The sequence below is a fragment of the Lissotriton vulgaris genome, chromosome 5 (assembly GCF_964263255.1).
Source record: "Lissotriton vulgaris chromosome 5, aLisVul1.2, whole genome shotgun sequence".
Taxonomy (NCBI): Eukaryota; Metazoa; Chordata; class Amphibia; order Caudata; family Salamandridae; genus Lissotriton; species Lissotriton vulgaris.
In genome coordinates this window covers 2,004,362,830-2,004,386,856 of record NC_141693.1, presented here as the reverse complement: position 1 = coordinate 2,004,386,856, position 24,027 = coordinate 2,004,362,830, and the positions used below count along the sequence as shown (strand labels likewise).

The 24,027-nt window shown below is 49.4% G+C and overlaps 1 protein-coding gene across 1 annotated transcript in view; it reads left to right on the top strand.

Annotated features, from left to right (window-relative positions):
• The first annotated feature begins 209 nt into the window (after positions 1–209).
• LAMC3 (laminin subunit gamma 3) overlaps positions 210–24,027 on the top strand; it is a 713,512-nt gene continuing 689,694 nt past the window's right edge. The window contains exon 1 of the mRNA XM_086924802.1: positions 210–606. Within this exon, the coding sequence (XP_086780928.1) occupies positions 222–606 (385 nt within the window). The 5' untranslated portion in view covers positions 210–221. The remainder of the gene's footprint in view (positions 607–24,027) is intronic.

Here is a 24,027-nt window from a genome sequence, read left to right as displayed (position 1 = left end):
CCTAGAGAGACTGCTGGGAGGCTTCACCACACCAGGGAAGCTGCTCTGCACCTTCAGCTCACGCCTGCTAGTGTAGACCCCCGGATCCTCTCTCGGGACGCACTGAGAGAGGAAGGAAAGCGCTTGGAGAGGGCGCTGGGCAACCCTGGCTCTTCCGTAGACCCCCCACCTGCACCCCATCACCTGCCCAGCCCCCCCACTCACCGGCTGTGCTCGCCCCCATGGCCGGGGCCTCCGACCTGCCCATGTTTGCCCTGCTGCTGTTTGCCCAGGTGGTCTCCCCCACCTTGGGGGGCATGGACTCCTGCTACGACCACGAGGGGGCGCCGCAGTGCTGCATGCCTGTCTTCGAGAACGCTGCCTTCCTGAGGGAGCCGGTGGCCACCAACACCTGCGGGTCGCCCCCCGAGGACTACTGCCTACAGTCGGGGTCCCAAGGTACGGGCCCCCCCTGCCACCGCTGCGACGCAGGGCACCCTGACCTCCAGCACAACGCTAGCGCCTTGACCGACCTGCACGGCGACGAGGAGCCCACCTGGTGGCAGAGCCAGACCATGGCATTCGGGGTCCAGCACCCCAACTCCGTCAACATCACCCTGCACCTGGGTGAGTACCAGTGCCCCCCGGCAGGGCGCCGCACACCTGGGAATAACCCTGAAGGGTTTCAGTTTTTGCTGATTTTTAGGTCCCGCCTACCTTGGGGACTTTCAGAAAGTTGACCTGGGCATCCATTTTGCCTGTGCCTTGTTATTGGCTTTGTGGTTTGTAACTCACGTTTATTGCCTTTCCATTTGCTGGCTTTATTTGCTTTAGGCTGTGCGGCTTCAGCTGGTGCCTCCCCATGCCAAAGCCATGTTCACAGGATTCTTCCACAAACTCATTTTCTGTAATTAACAAGCCCTTAAATCTTGTTCTCATCTCATCGCATTTGCTGAGCATTCAAAGAGCCTGGTCAAATGTCAAGCTGTGTTTTCCTGGGAGCCTGGTGTTAATTTTGCTTTCAGCTGACTTCAAAGTGAGAGCGTTTATACGAAAAGAGGACAGCAGCATACTTTCACCATGGAGTCTCCTTGTGCCCTTTTTTTACAGGTTATTTTAGACATAGCCATCTCAAAAGGTATTTCTTTCTGCAGCTGCACAAAATATTTGCACTTTTAGTGCAAAATTCTTCTTCTTTGGTGAGTCCATTTAACTTGTGAAACTGTCATTTTAGGAACAAAGTATAAAACCGCCTGTCTGTCTCAGCTTCAGCCGAATATAATGGTGATCTTGGGCAGGTTGTACTGCTTATGGCTCATTCACTGGCAAGTACAGGAGAAGATATTTTCGTAGGAAAGGGCCAGGCACATTGAAACACCATTTAAAAATGACTGCTTTTCATTTTGATGTGTAAAGCATATGATCTGTTTATGGCATCTGTGGGAACTCCTTTTGGAGAGTTGGATACTTTTAAAGGCACTTTTCATGACAGCTCTCCTGTTTATGTTTAGCTAAACAATAAATATGTGTTCCATCTGCAAGGGCGCCTTTTATGGAACACATATATTACTGGATATAAACAAGTTCCTTATTTGTCCTTCCAGGCACTAGGGCCATGATTTCAATGGTGCAGCAGGTGCAGTGGCACAGGACACTACACAAATGGGAGTCTAGAGGGAAACAGAACTAGGACGCCCTCCACTCTGAAAGCTAATAAACAACAACAGTCCTAGTTCTCATGGCAATATTCATTTGTTGGACTGTAAACATCCATGGTCGAAATTCGTTATCCACGGGATCCCTTTAATCTAAAGAAAATCCTAAGATGTTCCAATCTATTGCCTCTTTAAAATAACAACCTCTCTGATTCATACAAACAGGACAGCACAAACAAAAAATGTGTGAAAAAGCGAGATGGCACCTCACGGGCGCACCACCAATGGGACCCCTGGTTGGTACTCACCAGGATGGCCCTGTTCTCATCATCGGTGCCATCAAGCTAAAACCAAAAAACGTGTCTCGAACCTCAAAAGTAAAAAGACAGTGGATGGTGCAGTGGACACAACTTATATGTGACAAAACTAACGACATGTAACATTTAACATATAAGTCACTGAGCAACTGGGGCCATAAACTTTATTCTTATTCCCTTCTCTGTTGCAAAACAGTGAACACACATATACTAAAGAAGAAGAGAGTAAATACTACCTATCGATTCACTCTCTACTTACAGCCGACATGTTTCATTGCCTTGGTTTCTATCAGGCAATTTCTTCAGGGCAATATATTTTAAATGCCACTACAAGAGACACTGAAGTTTGGGTGCTGTAACATAAACAAACAAAAGTATGGTCACCTGGTGTCCCTCTCTATGTTCTGCATATCAAACTATCTATCAAACCACCATGCTGTATTGGTAAATAAATGTAAGAATTCCATTATTACCCTGAATGCAGATTTGCCTCTCATACCAGTGATGTAGTTATGTTAAAATCGGAGTCCAGCCCCCATAGGTGAGCATGGTCCTTACTCCCCGTTTCGAGCAAGTTACTGAAATGTAAAAACATGGAGAATTCAATAATTTCAGTGTTAGAGCCCACTCCTACCTAACGCATTGTATACAGCCTAAATACAGTTTAAGGTAGATGTTACCGGTGGCAGAGTAGCGGTCGGCGTCCTCTCAACCCTCGAGCGCCGACCGAGTGAATCGATGTTTATTTACCGGCTTTGGAGACGGGTGTTTGTGCGCTGGGATTGGTCCGCGATGTTCGATCACGTTGGCCAGGCTGCCGGTTTCCTGGAACTCCGATTGGTTCCCAAAGCCGCATAACGCGCATTTCCATTGGTCACCAGTGTCAAATGACACGGGACCCGGCTGCCGATTTTCGGCAACTGTGATTGGACCAAAGCTCTCTTAATGCTTAATGGCGGTCTTCGAAAGAACGATACTGCCATTTGTAAACGGACAACTTAGCCTGAAATGGGTGGGTTATGGCAATTAAATCAATGTTTATTATTCAATATTCAATATACGCCAATACTTGATACTATACATTTGGAATAACTACACTTTTGAAATAAACCAGTGCAGTTAGACGTATCCCATATTTAGCTAAAGTAGAGTTTACATATTGACAGATTCCACACGATTGTAATGTATTAAGGATTTATAATGGCAACTAACACCCCGTGATAGGAGTGTGAAGGTCCCAGAGCGAAAAAAGGTTGTTCTAGGCTAATAGGGGCTTATCATGTATTTAGCCTAATCAGATGGGATATAATGAGAATCACAGTTCTACTGGGATGGAAGTATTCAGTCATACCAGGGTTTTTTGATGTTGACTCCTAATGAGGGCCTATCATATGTTTAACCTAGTCAAATATGCTATAATGAGAATCACAGTTCTACTGGGATGTGAATATTCAGTCATCACAGGGTCTCTAATATAGATGTTATATTTTAAGATAATGACTCCTACTAGTCATTTTAATATAGGATGGAGGAGTACCACCAGTCAAGGGGACAGCAGACCACTGCGCTGAAAGACTATTCTACAGATGGTTAACGCAACTTATTCCATTCCAGTAGTTCATTCAGCCCTCTCTGTTCGCTTTGCTCTTGATATATCCAGCGAGCTTCCTTGTTGATTAATCGTCTTTCCACAGACTGCGCATCGCCCATCACTCTCTCCAACACTACCCAGGTAAAGGTGTGTTTATTGCGGTGACAATGTTGCACTAACTTCGTAGTCAGTTTTCCAATCCTTATTGTACTGACATGCTCCTGGATGCGGAGTTTGATCTTGCGTGTGGTGAGTCCGATGTATTCCAAACCACACTCACATTTTAGTCTGTATACCACGTTGGTTGTGTTACAGTTACTGAAGTGACTCTTCAATCCGGAAATACTTGGTCATTGAACCACTTCATTAGGAGTCAACATCAAAAAACCCTGGTATGACTGAATACTTCCATCAACCTTTTTTCGCTCTGGGACCTTCACACTCCTATCACGGGGTGTTAGTTGCCATTATAAATCCTTAATACATTACAATCGTGTGGAATCTGTCAATATGTAAACTCTACTTTAGCTAAATATGGGATACGTCTAACTGCACTGGTTTATTTCAAAAGTGTAGTTATTCCAAATGTATAGTATCAAGTATTGGCGTATATTGAATATTGAATAATAAACATTGATTTAATTGCCATAACCCACCCATTTCAGGCTAAGTTGTCCGTTTACAAATGGCAGTATCGTTCTTTCGAAGACCGCCATTAAGCATTAAGAGAGCTTTGGTCCAATCACAGTTGCCGAAAATCGGCAGCCGGGTCCCGTGTCATTTGACACTGGTGACCAATGGAAATGCGCGTTATGCGGCTTTGGGAACCAATCGGAGTTCCAGGAAACCGGCAGCCTGGCCAACGTGATCGAACATCGCGGACCAATCCCAGCGCACAAACACCCGTCTCCAAAGCCGGTAAATAAACATCGATTCACTCGGTCGGCGCTCGAGGGTTGAGAGGACGCCGACCGCTACTCTGCCACCGGTAACATCTACCTTAAACTGTATTTAGGCTGTATACAATGCGTTAGGTAGGAGTGGGCTCTAACACTGAAATTATTGAATTCTCCATGTTTTTACATTTCAGTAACTTGCTCGAAACGGGGAGTAAGGACCATGCTCACCTATGGGGGCTGGACTCCGATTTTAACATAACTACATCACTGGTATGAGAGGCAAATCTGCATTCAGGGTAATAATGGAATTCTTACATTTATTTACCAATACAGCATGGTGGTTTGATAGATAGTTTGATATGCAGAACATAGAGAGGGACACCAGGTGACCATACTTTTGTTTGTTTATGTTACAGCACCCAAACTTCAGTGTCTCTTGCAGTGGCATTTAAAATATATTGCCCTGAAGAAATTGCCTGATAGAAACCAAGGCAATGAAACATGTCGGCTGTAAGTAGAGAGTGAATCGATAGGTAGTATTTACTCTCTTCTTCTTTAGTATATGTGTGTTCACTGTTTTGCAACAGAGAAGGGAATAAGAATAAAGTTTATGGCCCCAGTTGCTCAGTGACTTATATGTTAAATGTTACATGTCGTTAGTTTTGTCACATATAAGTTGTGTCCACTGCACCATCCACTGTCTTTTTACTTTTGAGGTTCGAGACACGTTTTTTGGTTTTAGCTTGATGGCACCGATGATGAGAACAGGGCCATCCTGGTGAGTACCAACCAGGGGTCCCATTGGTGGTGCGCCCGTGAGGTGCCATCTCGCTTTTTCACACATTTTTTGTTTGTGCTGTCCTGTTTGTATGAATCAGAGAGGTTGTTATTTTAAAGAGGCAATAGATTGGAACATCTTAGGATTTTCTTTAGATTAAAGGGATCCCGTGGATAACGAATTTCGACCATGGATGTTTACAGTCCAACAAATGAATATTGCCATGAGAACTAGGACTGTTGTTGTTTATTAGCAGTGGCACAGGAGCCAAACACTTCAGGAACCCCACTGAACACCAATTATTGCTATATTTTACAACTAAACAAGCAGTCACAAGTGCAATTACTTTCCAGGGCCTGGGGTCGTGATTTGAATGGTGCAGCAGGCGCAGTGGCGCAGGGACCAGAAGCTCTAGGAAACCCACTGATTGCTATATTTCACTACTAAACAAGCCGCCAGGAGTGCTTCTTTGGGTCTTTTGTAACCATTGCACCCAAAGTAACAAATATCCTAAAGCATCACTATAATAAAAGCTGCAAACTTTTGGACCTTTCTGTCTTCCTACAACTCATGTCACATTCAGCGCATTTATATGGCAAATTTTTACTGTTTTTGTTTGGTCGTAAAATGCTTTTGACAAGCGTGGAGAATCACGACGCGCGCACTTAGGACCCGGCCTCTCTGGACCCCGTCCCTGGTCTCTAGTGGTTGGTCGGACGGGTGGCCCAATCAGCGTCCGCCCGACCCACTTCCGGGTCAGGCGATATGGCGTGACCTGGGGGTTAGGGGCGGAGACCTTTGGCCTATTTAGGGTCAACTCCCTGTGACTGGGGTCTCTGTTCCCGCTACCACTCCAGGATACCTGACTGCACACGCCGGCACCTGGCCATTTTCGTGTTCCAGGCCGGCATTCCGAAACTCTAGAAGCAGAAGGATCGGGCGTCGTTCGCGTAGCCAGGTAAGGGGTCGAGTGCCTTGGGGGCCTTGTGGGCAGCCTTGAGTCACGGTGGGTGCTGGGATGGGGATAGGATTGTCGCTGCCTTACGGGGCTTACGGCTGTGTGCGGGGATCCCTCTTGGTGCGGGCTCCTGCCGGGCGGCGTGAACGGTGCTTGGGGAGGGGCCGGGAGCAGGGAAATCGGGGCGCATTAGGAGCAAAACAGGGCTATCGCGAGTGAGTGCGTGAGGGCGAGATACAGACAGCATGGCGCCTAAGAAGGGAGGACAAAAGAGGAAGGATTCTGAGCCAGAGTTGGCACAGATTAAGAAACTGCTGCTGGCAAAGTTAAGCAAGGATGCTCCCGAGAGCGGAGAGGATAGCGATTCTTCACAGCGGGAGCAGCCCGAGGTAGTGGAACGGCCGCGCAGGGAGGGGGTGCCACCGAGGGCCGCTTTTCCACCACTAAGTAAGAAAGCCAAGGCACAGCCAAAGAGGAAGGGGGGAGCCAAACTGAGGAAGAGTAGGCCTAGCCCTGCCAGGGGGAAGGGGGACGAGGGATCAGTAGGTCCCGTCTCCACGCCTCCTTTAGCTGCAGAGCCGGTCGACCCTTCTGTTCCCATTCCGGATGTGCCACAGGTTGTAGTTCCCGCGCCATTAGACCCAGTGGGTTCAGTATTGTCCGAGATTAGGGAGGCGCTGAAGGCGTTGGCCCCAGGAGGCGCTGTACCAAAAACTGCGGACCCAACGGCCCCACTCCCACCGCAGCCGGTGGCCGCAGTGGCAGCCGCGTGTGATCCGTTAGAAAGCTTGCTGGCATCAGTCTCCACATTAGTAGGCCAATTATCGGCCCGAATAAAGTATTGGAGAGAGTGAGCGCTGGAGCGGCGGCACCGTGGGTGCCCCCCCATGCCACGGAACAGGGCGCGTTGCAGGACATTCAGAGGCAGTTGGCGCTCTTAGTCAAGTCGCGCAAGGCGCTCCCCAGCGTGTCGATCAGAACGCTGCCCCCCACGACAGCATTAGCTGTAACACCTACAGGAGGTACGCCTGGTGACGCAACAGCGAGGAGCAGCGAGGTAGGGGCTGTACAGGGGAATGTATTGTCTCAGTCAGGGATGTTAGCTACACACGTGAGTATGGAGGTGCGAGAGAAAATCTGGAAGGGGGCTTATGTGGATATATTCACCCTTATCAGGCCCAAGAGAAGAGATGAGGATTACAAGGACAGGGATGGGAAGGAGCACTCCTTCCGGAATCGGACACCTAGGATCGAGGAAACAATAACAAATTGGCTGTTCGGTTTCCATGTTTATATAACAGTATTGTTGGAGAAAAGGCCAGAGTTGGCTATCCCGTTGGTGTTTTACACTAATAAGATCGTAAATGTACACTCCACACATGGGGGCTCAGTCTGGTTGACTTACGATAGGGAGTTTCGTTGGGCGAAAGAGGAGAACCCAGCCATTTGTTGGGATCAGGTTGAGGTCAATGCCTGGTTAGAAAGCGTGAGCAGTAGGGAGCACCCGGCTAGGCAGCCTTTTCGGACTTCCCAGGGAGGGCCGGGCGAGAAGAGGGGGACCTGCTGGGCATTCAATGGCAAGGGGTGCACATGGCCCCCCGGGCAATGCAAGTTTAAGCACGCATGCGCCTTTTGTGGTCACCCCTCCTACCCTGAATCCAAGTGCAACAAGAAAACCAAAGAGCGGGGGGAACCACTCCCAAGGATATCAAACCCCCTCAGGTGTAATCTGCCTACCCCGGTGGATATTGGAAGATTGACTTATTGGCTGAACGAGTACCCAGACAGGGCAGCCGCTAAGGTGTTGTTTGGTGGTTTTTCCAGGGGGTTCCGTATCCCAGCGTCTCATGTCCCCCCTATTAGCCAGTGTAGAAACCAAGTATCAGCGAGAACCCATTCCTCTGTAGTGGCCACAAAGTGGAGAAAGAACGGGCCTTAGGCCGAGTAGAAGGCCCTTTCCCTGCTCCTCCATGGGAGAACTACGTGTGCTCCCCTCTGGGAGTAGTGCCCAAGAAAGAACCGGGGCAGTTCAGGATGATTCATAACCTCTCTGCACCAAAAGGTGCTTCTGTAAATGACTCCATTGATCCGGCATTGTGCTCAGTGACGTACTCGTCCTTCGATGCCGCAGTTCAGAAGGTGAGGGACTTAGGCCGGGGGGCTTTGCTAGCGAAAACAGATATTGAGTCAGCATTTCGCTTGCTGACCGTTCACCCTGAGGATTATCATTTGCTAGGCTTCCAGGTGCAACAGCAGTTTTCTTATGACAAATGTATGCAGATGGGATGTGCGGTCTCCTGCAAGTACTTTGAGACTTTTAGCTCCACGCTGCAGTGGGTTTTTTCTCTGAAGTCAGGATGTACAGATGTGGTTCACTATTTGGACGACTTCATGGTGATGGGCCCGGCGTCATCGGATGCCTGCGCCTTGGCCATGGGTCAGCTGGTAGCTATGCTTAAGGAATTTGGAGTGCCGCTGGCACCAAACAAAACAGTCGGCCCTGACACATGCATGTCCTTTCCGGGCATCGAGCTTGATACGGTAGCCGGGGAGTGTAGATTGCCAATGGATAAAGTGAGAGCTTTTTCCCTAGCCATTGAGGTGGCCCTGGCGGGTCCGAAGGTGACTTTGCACCAGTTGCAGGTACTCGTGGGTCAGTTGAATTTTGCTCTGCGAATCATCCCCATGGGGCGCCCTTTCTCGAGGTATATAGCCAGAGCGATGGTAGGTCTGACCCAGAAGCACCATCGGGTGCGGTTAAAAGCGGGGGTTAAGGATGACCTTAAGGTGTGGCGCGATTTCCTGAGGGCCTTCAACGGGCGGGTGGTGTGGCCTGCGCCGCCGGTGTCCAGCGTTGAGCTTGGCCTATACACCGATTCGGCTGGAAGCATTGGTTTTGGGGCGATCCTGGGTCCCGCCTGGTGCGGTGCGGCTTGGCCAGCAGCTTGGCACACGGCAGGCTTGACGAGGAACTTAGCCTTCTTAGAACTTTTCCCCATTTGGGTGGCGGTCACTGTCTGGGCAGAGCGCTTCAGGGACCGGGCAGTGACTTTCTGGTCGGATAACATGGCAGTTGTTCAGGTTATCAATCGGCAGGGGGCAACTTGCCCACATGTGCTAAGGTTGTTGAAACTGTTGGTGTTGGCATGCTTAAGATTGAATTTGACTTTTAAGGCTGTGCATATACCAGGTGTTGATAACCATGCTGCTGATGCTTTGTCTCGTTCCAAGTTGCAGGACTTCCGGAGGTTCCATCCGCCGGCGGAAGAGCACATGATGACGTTCCCTACGTCACTGTGGAAAATTGGAGCCTCGCTTTAGCGGGGCTGGTAGGTGCCGCTCTGACTGATCGCACCAAACGTGCCTATCAGTCACAGTTTAGCGCTTACAGATCATTTGTAGAAAAGGCAGGGGCAGCGAGGATCTTTTCTCCTGAGACAATCTACGCCTTTTTACAGGTTTTACGGGATCAGGGCAGAGCGGTGGCATATGCTAGGGCCTCCCTTGCAGCGATAGGCTTCTTTGCTAAATTGGCGGGGGAGCGGGACCCTGGGGCATCATTCTTGATCAGGAAAGCTTTAGCAGGGTGGGCCAGACTAGATGGCCACGGCGGGACTGTCGTAGGCCTTTGGATCTCCCGACCTTGATTGATATTCTGGGGGTGTTGCCTTCTATCTGCGATTCTCTGTTTGAGGGAACCATGCTGGGGGAGGCCTTCTGCCTGGCCTTCTACGGGGCGTTCCGTCTGGGTGAGATAGTTGGGGCCTCCAGACTAGACCATGGGGGGGGCCTGCAGTTCCGGGATACCACCCTTTCCCCCGGGGGCCTAGCGCTGTTGTTGAGGCGTTCCAAGACCGATCAGGCAGGCAAGGGGGTCACCATTTGTTTGCAGCCAGCACCGGGGGTATCGGCCTGCCCCATATCCCGTATGCAGGCGTACCTGGCCCTACGCCCAGCTGGGGGGGGGGTCGGCGCTTTTCGTCCATGAAAAGGGGGAGTGCCTGTCTCAATTCCAGTTCAAGGCAGTCTTTGGTTTGGCTCTGGGAAAACTGGGGCTGGGATCAGTGGGTTACTCTTCACATTCCTTTAGAATTGGCGCTGTCACTTTGGCGGCTAGGGCTGGTCTCGCCTCTAATGCGGTAAAAGGCATAGGTCGCTGGACGTCCGAGTGTTATAAGAGATATGTAAGGCCAGAATTGTTGTGAAAACATGTGCGTATTGTGTCTAACGGTTCCATCTCTCTCCTTCTGATTAGTATGCCCGCGTCGGTGGTGTGGGTACTCGGACATTCTTTAGTGCGTCGCGCGGCGGTGCGCTTGCAGCAAGGACAGGTGGTGAAACCGGCGGGATTGGGCAAGACCGAATTCCTGTGGTGTGGCGTTGGAGGGATGCGAATCCGGCATTTGAGGCGGCTCATCGAGGAGCTCAGGGCACAGGAGCACAAGTCACCTGATTAGATTATCTTGCACTTGGGAGGCAACGACATGGTCGACAGAAAACGCTTGGCGGTCAAGGAGGCCATACTGGCGGAATTTGCCTGGTTGGGGCATATGTTTCCATCAGCTAGGATTGTTTGGTCAGGCATGATATCACGCAGGACATGGGGCCCAGGAGTGCGTCCCAGATCTTTGAACATTTCCGTAAGACGACTGAACGGCGAACTAGCAAGGTTGTGCTCAGTGAAGGGCCGCTTGCGCTACCTTCAACACCGGATGATTTCTGGAGAAGTGATGTACCACCAGGATGGGGTACATTTGTCGGACTTGGGAACAGACACTTTTATAAGAGAACTTTGGTCATTTATTCTGAACGCAGGTGGGGAGGGTGTCAGACCTGTCGGCCTTGGCCACCCTTGTGGCGGTGAAGAGACCTGCGATCAGTAACCAGTGACTAAACAAAAATGGATGGGAGGCCGCCTGGCGGACTCCATAGGCCAGCTCTGAGGGGGGATATGGTAAGCTCTCCGCTGGAGGAAGTGACCACCGGCTGGGGAGGCTAGGGCGACAGATTTCGGGCCTCCTGGGCGTCCCTGGGCAGCCTGGTGGTCGAGAGGTGGGCCCCGGTAATGGCGGACAAGGACCGGAGGTTGGGGCCCACCACTCTAAGGGGCAGGTGCACGGCACCTGGCGTAGGATACCCAGTTGCGAGATGTGAACCAGATGGGGTTCCTCCCTTAGGGTTGGGAGGGTTGAAGGAGCATGATATGCTCGTAAATGTAATTATAAATGTAATTGTAAATATCAGATATGCATGTTATTTGCTTGTCATGTTTATACAATGTTGTGATTAAACATGGCCTTTTAACCCCACCTGAATCTCTTGGTGATTTCAAATGTGGGGACTATGCATGTCTATGTCAAATTGGAGGCGGGGACATATCTGGAGGGTACGGGTCCTATGACAAGCGCGGAGAATTACGACGCGCGCACCTAGGACCCGGCCTCTCCAGACCCCGCCCCTGGTCTCTAGTGGTTGGTCGGACGGGTGGCCCAATCGGTGTCCGCCCGACCCACTTCCGGGTCAGGCGATATCGCGTGACCTGGGGGTTAGGGGGCGGAGACCTTTGGCCTATTTAGGGTCAACTCCCTGTGAATGGGGTCTCTGTTCCCGCTACCACTCCAGGATACCTGACTGCACACGCCGGCACCTGGCCATTCTCGTGTTCCAGGCCGGCATTCCGAAACTCCCACCCCCCCGTCCCTTAGATAAAATGGTATGAAGGGCGTTCTGCGGAGAAGAGACCTGCGATCAGTAACCAGTGACTAAACAAAAATGGATGGGAGGCCGCCTGGCGGACTCCATAGGCCAGCTCTGAGGGGGGATATGGTAAGCTCTCCGCTGGGAGGAAGTGACCACCGGCTGGGGAGGCTAGGGCGACATATTTCGAGCCTCCCGGGCGTCCCTGGGCAGCCTGGTGGTCGAGAGGTGGGCCCCGGTAATGGCGGACAAGGACCGGAGGTTGGGGCCCACCACTCTAAGGGGCAGGTGCACGGCACCTGGCGTAGGATACCCAGTTGCAAGATGTGAACCAGATGGGGTTCCTCCCTTAGGGTTGGGAGGGTTGAAGGAGCATGATGTGCTCGTAAATGTAATTATTAATGTAATTGTAAATATCAGATATGCATGTTATTTGTTTGTCATGTTTATACAATGTTGTGATTAAACATGGCCTTTTAACCCCACCTGAATCTCTTGGTGATTTCAAATGTGGGGACTATGCATGTCTATGTCAAATTGGAGGCGGGGACATATCTGGAGGGTACGGGTCCTATGAATCTGGACACACTAACACCTTGGCAAGGGCATTCTCCATTCTATAACATCTGCACTTCAGCCGTTGAAAAGACTATATAAATACTTATAACTTACCATCTGGAATTTCATACAAAGCATTGGCAAAGCCAATAGGTCTTGCGTATGTGAGATCTATTGCTGTTGTCAATGTTTTTTTGCCATACTATACTGCAGCGCTAGCTTCAGTGCAGCAGAACTGAGAAAAAAACGCTATAACGCGGACAACGCTGGCTGTGTCATACAACTTAAAAAAAAAAAAAATCAGCCATTTGCACCATAGCTAAAAAACATTAGCAGAGATAATAAATCTCACATGGGCAACATCTATTGGCTTTGCCAAGGATTATTACTCTTGAGAACATACAGAAACCAAGATGGTTCCCAATTTGCATTTTTATTTTAAAACAGAAACTAGGCAGCAGGTCTCTTCTCCGAGTGACTTTCCAAGCTGTCAATCATGTCTGTCCACCACTATCTATGCAGATGAGCAGCGCGTGGAGGTACAACAGGGGCGGCGACATTCACCCCAGTATATGCACGCGCGGGGGTTTGTGCGTGGCACCACTGGCTTCATATGGGTGCATCTGTGTTTGATCTATGGCTGCTTATAAAGAACACATTTCACTCGACAGCGCCTTCAAGAATTAAATAAATATGGAAATATTCTAGTTGTAATTCCTTTTTCACAGCACCCAAAATAAATATGGGTAAATACTGACAGGTTGTGCAAAACATAAATATGGGCAAATACAGAAGGAAATGTTAAAAAAAAGAAATATCATAAGACCAGGAGGTAGGCCTATAATAGGCTCATAATAGGCGTGAATTCTAGCAGGTGCCCAGGGGTAGCCAAAGCAACAGATTTCGCACTGCACAGAGCTAATTAATTCCAGGAACAGCGTCAAATCAGAAGTTAAAGGTAAATGTATCTTCAGTGAGGCATGCTGGAACCGTGCAGCAGTGAAGGACAACATTATGCAGCAGTGCTGACTAAATTATGCGGCTAGGAAATGAAAATTAGGAGGAAAGGAGAACAAAACCCCTCAAAACCTGTTTTTTAATGGTATCATCATCGAGCAAGGTTGACACTTTAATACACTGGTACATTTAAAAACAGCCACACAGACCAGCGTGGTACCGCTCATATTTGTAAAGCATGTATGTCACAAGGAGGTACCTCAGAATTCAAGACATTGGACTTTACAACAATCACTGGCTAAGCCAGTTAGTCTCATCTGTGATGGTAAGTGCCAAACTACTGGCTTTGGCAATGGTTGTTTTAAAGTTGTTGGCTCAGAATAAACAATTTGTACACGTGTCGCAACACATACACACCCGTGTGCACATGTGCACACATAGTGGCCATTGTGTGCATCACTCCAAGATGGCTGCCATACACCTACAGGGATGCTTATGAGTCACTGCATGTGCATCTTGGTGCACACTTAGAGGCTGATTAGGAGTGTGGCGGTCTACCGACCCCCGCACTCGTGGTGGCACAGCAGTGGAGGTCCACTGTCTGCCGGATGACGACTTTCAAAGTTGTAGTGGAGGTGGACCGCCGCCTGCGCCAGGGAACCGCCGTTCCCTGGCGGTGGCACGCAATGATTCATTCACAATGGGTCCTGTCGTAAGGACTTCCTGGGGCTATTTGGCATTCGCACCCTTCTTCTGGTCCTGAAGAGGGTACCCCAATGTACCATTCAGCCTCTGGATCACCCTGTAACTCCGCCATAGCTCTGGGTGTGGCACCCGTCATACTGGGGCCCCCACCAAGGCAGGCATTCTTACTTACACCCCGCTGATTGTAGGGCATCGCCCAGGTCCAACAGAAACAGGTCCATGCCCAATCTAGACAAATGGACCCCCATCACCATCAAAAGATTCCGTGGTCATGGCATGCAAGAGCCGAGTCTGATAAATCCAGAAACCCCTCGGTTACGTGAATTCGGCACATGGCACTGTTTACCCTCCTGCCAGAAATTTCAACGGCCTCTCCAGATCTGGAAAATCCCCATTTACCTTTGACATGGTTACCAGTCCTTCTGGCTGGACAATACACATCTATCTCTGCAGGTGTTTCCCGGCCCCATCGGGGAAATCTTGAGATGTAGCACTAAAGAGACCATGCTTAATCCACCGAGCCCTTCAGATTATATATGATTTTGGATTAGGGTTGAAACAAGCCCTCATGCTTGGTGTCTTTGCGCATGGCTTATTTACCCTTCGGTAGACAAAGTCGCTGGCCTCCACTTAACTTGGGAACTGCTATTCTCTGTTTTAACCACAGCTTTATTCACCCCCGTGGGCATGTTCCATGGCCTCCCTGGGGTTGAGGCAACTATTCACTATTCTAACCCCTTTTAAGGCAGAAATCCCTATGGTGCCCTTTGCACCTCTAAGGGACTTCTTCTTTGGTGTTGCAGCGTCATGTCTACCCATTGCCGCCCAGTAGCTGGTATAAGGCTTCGCTGGTAATCATGGTGGGGTTCGCCTCCAAGGCCATCGGTATAATTGTTATCAGTTATTAATTATGGCTGCCCAATACCCTCTGACCGCCATTATATGGGAGTACAGTACAGCGACTGGCCAAAGATATTACAATAACATTAAAACTACTGCTCTCCTCGTGACCAGGCTTCTGGGTGGAATACCCCCTTGTTCGCTGTGTACCATTATGTGCAGTTCCACATGGGGGTTGACTAAAACCTTAGTTACCCCCCTTGCTTGACGAGTCCACATTTGGAGGTTCACTGATGACCATGTATGGTACCAAGAGAAATATGGACCCCCTTGAGAGGGTCATCGGGCGGGGCCAGGGGGAGTCTTGTGATAGATGTTGTGTGCCATGCTGGGGTCCCCACCCGAGTAGTAGCTCATAGACCGCTTGAGCCAACGGTATATTAAAGTGCCAAAAAGGTTTGCCAATGCTTTGGATTTGAGGACATGTGGTAAAACATATGAGCAGACGTACCAGCACCTTCTTAAATATGTATCCAAGACGTGCACTGGTAGTTGTCCGAATTTGGTCTCCAACCTAGCTTTTTACACCACTATTGAGGTAACAGCACCCTTTTTAGGAATGACACACTCCGCCCCACCTGACTGAATAGCGCTTTTTCGTGTGTGGCCAATAACCCTTCTTTTGCTAAAGGAATACCAGTGTGCCTAACGGATGCCATTGCTTTGGAATCGCGAAAACCTGTGGTGAGCTACACAAATCAATTTACCTGCACCTTCTCGGAAAATGCAAATGTGTTCTGGAGGTTGTCCGCATATGTACTCCAAAAACCATCTGTCTCAACACTATGGAGGCCATTGCACCCTTTTTAGGTGACAACTAACGCAGCCCACCTGGCTGAAGGGCAACAGGTTGTCTTGGTTGCTCGTGAGTCATCCTGCTGATGTTCCCCCCCTGAATGACCAATACAAGGTTTGGCTAACGCGCAGCAAGGCCACGCCACAATAACAATTAACACATTGAAACACCAGTGCTGCCACTTTTTGACCATTTCAAGAAGGAAAAGAGAATCAAACAAGTCCTTCTCAACCACTTTTTTGGTTTGAATTAATCTACTTTATTTGTACCAGTTTCAAGCTATTTCTTCAAATGGAACAATTTACAAAAACTTGATTGTCATCACAAAAACAACAACACTTGCAACCCCCCAACAAAAACAAAAACAAAAGTGCCCCTTGGAAACCTATTTAGTATTCTCCTTTTACACAAACTCATCACCAGTCTCCCTACCATTCATACACTCAATGCACGAGTCATACTCATGTTCAACTGGTTGCCACACTCGCACCATCATACTTTCAACATTCACACCTACCTACCCTGGGATGCCTACACAAAATCTTTTCTTGAAAAGGTGCTACATTTTTCAATTTAATAAAAAACTATCAATTCCAACCAAGGCCATCAATAGTTTACAAAACAATGCAAATATCAAAAAAAGATCAATTCTGTTGATTGATCTAAAGCGACCAAGAATTTCTTTTCAAACACTCGGACAGCATCAGATAAACCACTCTCACGTATTGTTTGTTTGCTGGGACGCCAAGTGTCTAATTATGGGCCACTTTCTAGATTAACTGGAGAATCTCAGGTTGTTTTTAAGGTTTTCTGTTCTTGATTTGTAATCCTGGGGTGGTGAGGGGGGAAGGGAATTCTCCTCCTTTGTTTGGATTGGAACGGAATCCTAATTTTTCAGGGGTGAACGTAATGTAATGTAATGTCATGTAATGATGTCTTGTAAAGCGCCTGAATCACCCCACATGGGGTGTCTCGGCGCTGTAGACCGCTGGGCAACCCGTCCTGGCTTTCCCTGTGAGATGGTCCCTACTGGGTATCTCCAAGGTGAAACCAGGCATCTCCGGCGTTTGTGGGGGGCCGTTGTGGAGATGAGGCAAGCTAATGCCCAGAGTTGCTGAGTGTGATCCCTGGTTAGAGTAGGCACCGAGTCGAGAATTATCGAGTCCGCTGACCCTGGTCCACGACCCTGCCGCGTCGGGAATTGAACCCTGGTCCCGGGCCGTCCTCTGCTCCCGGGTCTGCCGCCTCTAACCAGTGAGCCACACCACTCAACTAGAGGAGAATCCCTCAAAGGAAGGGATTCGAAGCGCGTCGACCACGTTGCTTTATAACAGATGCCTATTGAAACTTGACTTAATGGTATTCATATTATCGACCTCAGGGGGCTGAAAGGCTAGGTGAGCCTGCTGGGACTGCACCTGTGACCATGTGTAAAAGCAGTCCCCCGCCAGGGGTGCAATTGTCCTAACGCTTCCATCTTTTTAAAGCAAGGACTGCCCCACACTAGCAGTGCTCCAACCCTCCCAAATCATAATTATTTGCACTGTCAAGGTTAGCTTAGGAGATTGTTCCATTGAAGTCTTGTATGGGGCCTACTCTCTTGAAGGAAAATGATGCACAATTGAACTGGCGGCTACTAATGTTAAACACAAAAGAGGCTGCTCCCAGGTAAGTGACCAAAAGTGCTCAGGGATAAATTAGGAGTGTGGACATCTCACAAAAAGTGAAGGATTGGCCTCACACACCACCTGGTGTCATGCTTAATTGGCAGTCCTCGCCCTCTAAAAACGCGGTTTGATAGAGGGTGGGCATTCACCCGATGACAGGGATGCACTTCTAAACTAAGTGGGGCCCAAAGGAAGTGAGTGAGATTTAAAAACCCTTACAGTTGCCAAATAAAATTTTAATAGGATAGGTGACTGTATGGTATTAAAAATGCGGTCGGTGGAATGGGGAAATGTATTATCGCCTCACCGTAGTCGGTGAGGGGATTTCACAATTTATCCCCGAGCACTTTTGGTCACTAACCTGGAAGCAGCCTCTTTTGTGTTGTTTTGTGTTGGAGGCTGGTTTGCTCCTAGCGTCCTGTGCCGCCAGTTCCCTCCCCCAGTCAATCCCTGTGGTAGTGTGGTTACGGCTACTAATGTTACCCTCGCCTGCATATACTAGGCTCAGAAAGGGATCACTTGCTCATTTGCTCTATAATTCCCTAGATTCTTGCCTGGCATTCCTTTATGCCCAGATATACAAAGTGATAATGGCTCTACTTGGTCATCATGACCGAAAGACACATCAAACCCGCAGAGACAAGATGAGGTATGGTAACCTGCCCCCAAACTCTGCGGGAACAACAACATGTGCGAGCCTGCAACAAACATCTGGAAAAGCACACCAACCAACAAACCATCTCCAGCACTCGGGGGTCATGCAGCCACTCCTTGACCTGAATATTAACCAAGTGAAGATTAAGGATGGTATCAAAGGACCAACCTCTCGTCGCATGCTTGCAACACTTACCCTTGCATCACCCTAGTCAGTAAAAACCAATGCAGGGTAGCATGCAAAGCTAAGCCCACACAGAAACCGCAAGCATTCAACGCTCCCCAAGCCATCCGAACTGTTGATGATAATCCTCGGCTGTTGCGCCCCTTTGCCCCACCCAGCTTAAACCAGCTGGACATGACCCGGTTTCAAGGTTAAGGATACTAGTCGAGGTCATGTCAGAGGTAAGGCATGTCAGGGTGGGCCAATCCTGCCTTCACATTGCAACAAAGTATTGATCAATCAATCAATCAATCAATCAATCAAGACATTTGTAGAGCGCACTACTTACCCGGAGGGTCTCAAGGCGCTTGGGGGGGGGGGGGGGTGCTGCTACTGCTCGAACAGCCAGGTCTTGAGCTTCTTCCTGAAGGAGAGGTGGTCCAGGGTCAGACGCAGGTCGGACGGGAGGGAGTTCCAGGTCTTGGCGGCCAGGTAGGAGAAGGACCTTCCTCCTGTTGTCGTTCTTCGGATGCGGGGGACGGCGGCGAGGGCGTGACTGGCTGATCGGAGATGGCGTTTGGGAGCGTAGAAGTTGATGCGGTTGTTGAGGTAGCTCGGGCCTTGATCGTGTAGGGCTTTGTGTGCGTGGGTGAGGAGACGGAAGGTGATTCTTTTGTTGACGGGGAGCCAATGCAGGTTTCTCAGATGTCCGGAGATGTGGCTGTGTCGTGGGATGTCGAGGATAAGTCTGGCTGAGGTGTTCTGGATCCGCTGGAGTCTCTTCTGGAGCTTGGCGGTGGTTCCGGCGTAGAGGGTGTTGCCGTAGACCAGACGGCTGGTGACGAGGGCCTGGGTGACCGTCTTCCTGGTCTCGGTGGGGATCCACCGGAAGATCTTCCGTAGCATGCGCAGGATGTTGAAGCACGACGAGGAGACGGCGTTGACTTGTCTGGTCATGGAGAGGGAGGAGTTCAGGATGAAGCCCAGGTTGCGTGCGTGGTCTGTCGGTTTGGGTGCGGTGCCCAGGGCGGGGGGCCACCAGGAGTCGTCCCAGGCGGAGGGCGAGGAGCCCAGGATGAGGACTTCCGTCTTGTCTGAGTTCAGTTTCAGGCGGCTGGTCGTCATCCACTCAACAAACATGCTCATCTATTGCGGAAGTCGTCCCCATTTGCTGGCCCAGGTGTGATGCCTCATAGCAAAATCGATCACCAGCAGAGCGAGGGAGGTAGATATACCTGTCCCCCCGCCCACTGACGCACCGGAAATGATGCAGTAACGCCCGACCCCCGGGGGTCCAAACACTAGCCACGTCGGGTTTGTTCCCTCATGTGGCACTAAAGTGTCCGCCCTCCTATGGGGGCCCCCTGCGTGCCTCATTGTAGATGTTCAAGAGGTTGAAGGAATATTTGTGCCCTTTGCTTGCATAATTCTGTGCAACTTTATTTCAAGTCAATGACATTTTGACAGTTCTTTAGGCCTGGTCAGTTCCTTTGGCTTTCTTTTCCCTTCTGGTGTATTTTTGTCCCCTGCAGCACGGATCCATTACCAGTGTTTGTCCACTACTTCCTTTTCAGTCACTCCTTTTTTCTTCTGGTTAAAAACTCTGCTAGAGCACATGTCTCCCCCACCCTTGTCCCCCCACCATTCTCTCCCCCACATTTCTCTCCCCCACCCATCCCGCCCCCACTCTTCTCACCCTTTTCTTCCTCCCTTCTCTCCCCACCCTTCTTTCCTTCCCTTTACTCCCACCCACCCTTCGCTCCCTCCCTTCGCTCCCTCCCTTCTCTTCCACTCTTCTCTCCCCCACACTTCTCTCCCTCCTCTCCCCCTACCTTCTCCCCCTCCCTTCTCTTCCACCTTCTCCCCTTCTCTTCTCTTCCACCTTCTCCCCCTCCCTTCTCTCCCACCCTTCCTCCGTGTTATCTCAACCCACTCCTTTTATATATAGATTTTGAAGCACATTCGCGCCATATTAATAAAAGACATTAAGGCTATATCAAAAGGTGCATTTCACCCAACTTCTATGTGCTGATTCATCTCGGATTGAGTAAAAGTAAACTCCTGCTTGCCTCGTGTTGTAGGCGCGCACACCTGTGCAAAGGCTGTGTCATAGGTCTGTTTTGTACCTCATTTCCAGCCGTGCTGCACTGCAGCTGCACTGCTGTACAGCATGGCTACAAAGCAAGTAATTTATGCTTAGCTGTTAACACCCTGTGGGGGTGATTCCTTCTGAAGTTTACACCATTTGTAGGGCACGCCTCGGGGGTACACGCAGGTGCACGGTGTCCACCCTCTCTTTTCACAGGGTGGACGCCGTCCCCCCTGTTAAGAAGGTGGGCCCCACAGAAGTATGTTGACCTTGTCCTGCACGTTGTCTGCTTTCGATTCCCAGCAGCAACGTCCAGGCAGCGTAGGGGCGTTGTTGTTTCGCCCCTCCTGCTGGGCACCCATAAAGACAGAAGTGGAGGGGCCATCAGGCCTCCTTTTGATCAAGTGTGGGACTGGAGGAGTCCTGAACCCTCACAATGCACCGGTGAGGAAACAAAAGCGCACAGCGTGTTATCCCTTCACAGGCACTTCAGAGACGCAGCTTTTTACTTTGTTGTATATAAGTGCAGGCACTGTATGAATGTCAGATGGGTTGGTCTGTCTCAGTATTTACACAAATAACAATTTAAATAGCACTTTCATTTCTTTTACAGCGCTACTCATCTCAATGTAGAGTGTTAGAGCGCTTTACATAACATACACATTATCCATTCCAAATAAATCATGAGAGTGTATAATGTACAAGATGTGTTACATGAGGCAGAGTTACAAGGTGTAGGAATCACATGCCTTTCATAGCTCACTGTGGTGTGCTAGGATTACAGTTTATGAACTGCAAGTAACAGAAAGATCTCTGTGTTCAAAGCAGTAATCCATTTACCTATCTGCATGAAATAAAAATCTGTCATCTGCATGTAACATGATGTGCTTTGCAGGAGACAACTTAAAAAAAACATAATTTATTGCATTTTCAGTTGGCATATTTTATAACATACACATACCAGAGCATCACTTCCAGTGAGGTCACTTCCTGTGATGCCACATGGCATGTCACGCGTTGTGAGGTCATGTACTTTTATAGCACGCGTCATGATGTCACTTGCATACTGCCTGGATTGGTCTGTCCCCCCACTTCTTTGTTTAGGACTTGTACCCACCTTATCACTGTCGATACAGTCTAAATGACCCCTGAGAGGGGCACTCACAAAACACTCCCTCTTCCATCACACATCATTCACACCCACCTGAGGAAGGCAGGATACATGGGTGTGATATGAGGACAGAGTATGAGGAGCTTTGGGCACATGAATAGAATGACAACTCAGTGCGCACTCCTTGCGACATACCTAATGCATCATATTTAATGTATGACGCATCATGTCGCAAGGAGTTAGATACGTCAGTATTTCTGCCGTATCTGTAAGCGCAAAAGTGATGCATTGCTGGAGTGCGTCAGTATCTGGAAGCGCAAAACTGGCGCCAGGCCTCATAAATGAGGCCCTTAATAATTTAAGGACAAAGGTTACATCTCTAACATTTGCTTTTAGAACACTGTGATATAAGCTAGTGTATCCTAGTCATGAGTTCTTAGATAAAACCATGAAGGTAAAACGTATCTCTTCTTTGGCCTATGGGTCAGTAATTTTTCGAGGTAAAGACTCCAAACTCCTGGACAACTTGTAAATTAAAGTGTTTAAATCTATTTTTTATATTTAAAAATATTGGCCATGCTAATGTACGACTGGAGTTTGGCTTGACTAGTCAAACCCTAGTGAGACAGTCAGCATTTATGAAAACTTTTACATCTCTTGTATTTTTCTGAACCTGGGGGCATATTATCAAGGAACGGCGTTATAATTATCGCCGCTTTAGCGGCAGAAAACTGCAGCTAAAGCGGCGATAATGGGCTTGATAATATGCCCTTGTGAATTCCCATAGAAGCCCATGTTCTGGTGTGAACATGGGCTTCTATGAGAATTCTCTACGGCATATTATCAAGCCCATTATCGCTGCTTTAGCTGCAGTTTTCTGCCGCTAAAGCGGCGATAACTATAACGCCATGCTTGATAATATGCCTCCTGGTACTTTAGCAAAAAAGTGCCGGCCAGAATTAATGAAAAACAACTATGCGAGTGTCTGGACAAATTATTTCACTGAGAGTCTTCAGTCTTTTGGCCACACAGATTTGAACAAAATTTCCATTAAGGAGATTCTAAATCAATCAACTAATTTCAGTCATTCCTGAGCTAAATTCTGTAGGAGGCACACCTGTCGGGAGCCCACTTTACCAACTTTGAGACTTGGTTGCTGGGATCGTTTCAGGAGCCCCACCCCCAACATGGCGATTCGTACCTGGCTTGTTGCTGCTGGCTGGAGTTCTCAGCGATGCTTGCGGGGATTTTTGTTGAGAAGCGAGGCAGTCTTCCGAAATTCCAAACGTTAGGATTGAGCAGTATACAGAGTGAGCTTTTCGGGAGTTTGTCTGCTCCAGCTGGGCATCCGTGACTGCGAGTTTCCGGCGGCCGCAGGGGGAGTTCATCGACATGGCCGCGGGCAGTGCCTGAGAAGGTGAGGAGGTGACCAGCGCTTTCCCGAATGACGGCAGGGACTGCTGCGCGACCTAATGCCGGGAGCAATTAATTAAACAACGGCCTGACCCTTTTTTGGGAACTGCGAAGTCCTCAAAATTGCTTGCCAGAGACTACTGGAAATTCAAAGAAGCACAATTTTAGAGGCATTAGTGGCTTGAAAGGGGAATATAAATAGGAGAATAAATCAAGGAATAAGTAGACACTGGGAGTCCCTTTTGTGAAAGAAAAGGTGAGGAGGATTTGGGAGGAAACCTCGGGACCAAGTGCAAATTCAGTATATGTGCTGCCGAAGCGAGGGAAAGCAACGGCGGTGAGAGGGGGCGAGAGATGCGGTGGTGCAGCGCTGGCTCAGTGAATCACGGAGTACTGTGAGAAAGCGAGCCGTTTTCCAAATTGGAGCCGCGAACCTGTTTCCCTGCCGAGGGGCCGAGGGGCCCAAACCGGCTGTTAGCAATGCAACGCTAATATTGGAAGCCATAAAAGAAAGAAAGAGTTGTTTTGGGACATTTAAATTAAAAGGAAAAAAGCTAATTATTCCGGATTTTGCCCAGGTGAAGAGACGTCTGGGGACACCAGAAAAAAGCGGAGTGGACTCGAGTGGTGCAGTATCGGTGCCGGAGGTGCTAGGTGCTAGGAGTTAACGTGGCTCTCTGTGGATTGTAACAGAAGACCAAAAGAGGTAACGGGGGGACATAGAAGCGGACACTCACCGGTTGGAGTGGGGGAAGACTACAGCTCCCAGACTCCTTTGCGGACACACCCACTTCCGGGAATCACCGCGCACGGAGGCGCATAAAGCCGAGCAGTTCCCACTGAGGAGCGGGGGGGACATAGAAGCAGACACTCACCAATCGGAGGGTGGTCTGGACATCTGTGCTGCACCAATTGTCTGGGGCCCTGACGCTGTTGGTCTTCCCTGCCCCCACCGCAAATTCGATCGCGGGCCGCAGTGGGGGAAGACTACAGCTCCCAGACTCCTTTGCGGACACGCCCACTTCCAGGAATCACCGCGCACGGAGGCGCATAAAGGCGAACAGCTTCCTCCGCGTTGCTGACGCACGCGGACGTCGCGGGGCTAAGCCCGGGCCGGGCGGGCCCTCTGTGGCCTGAGAA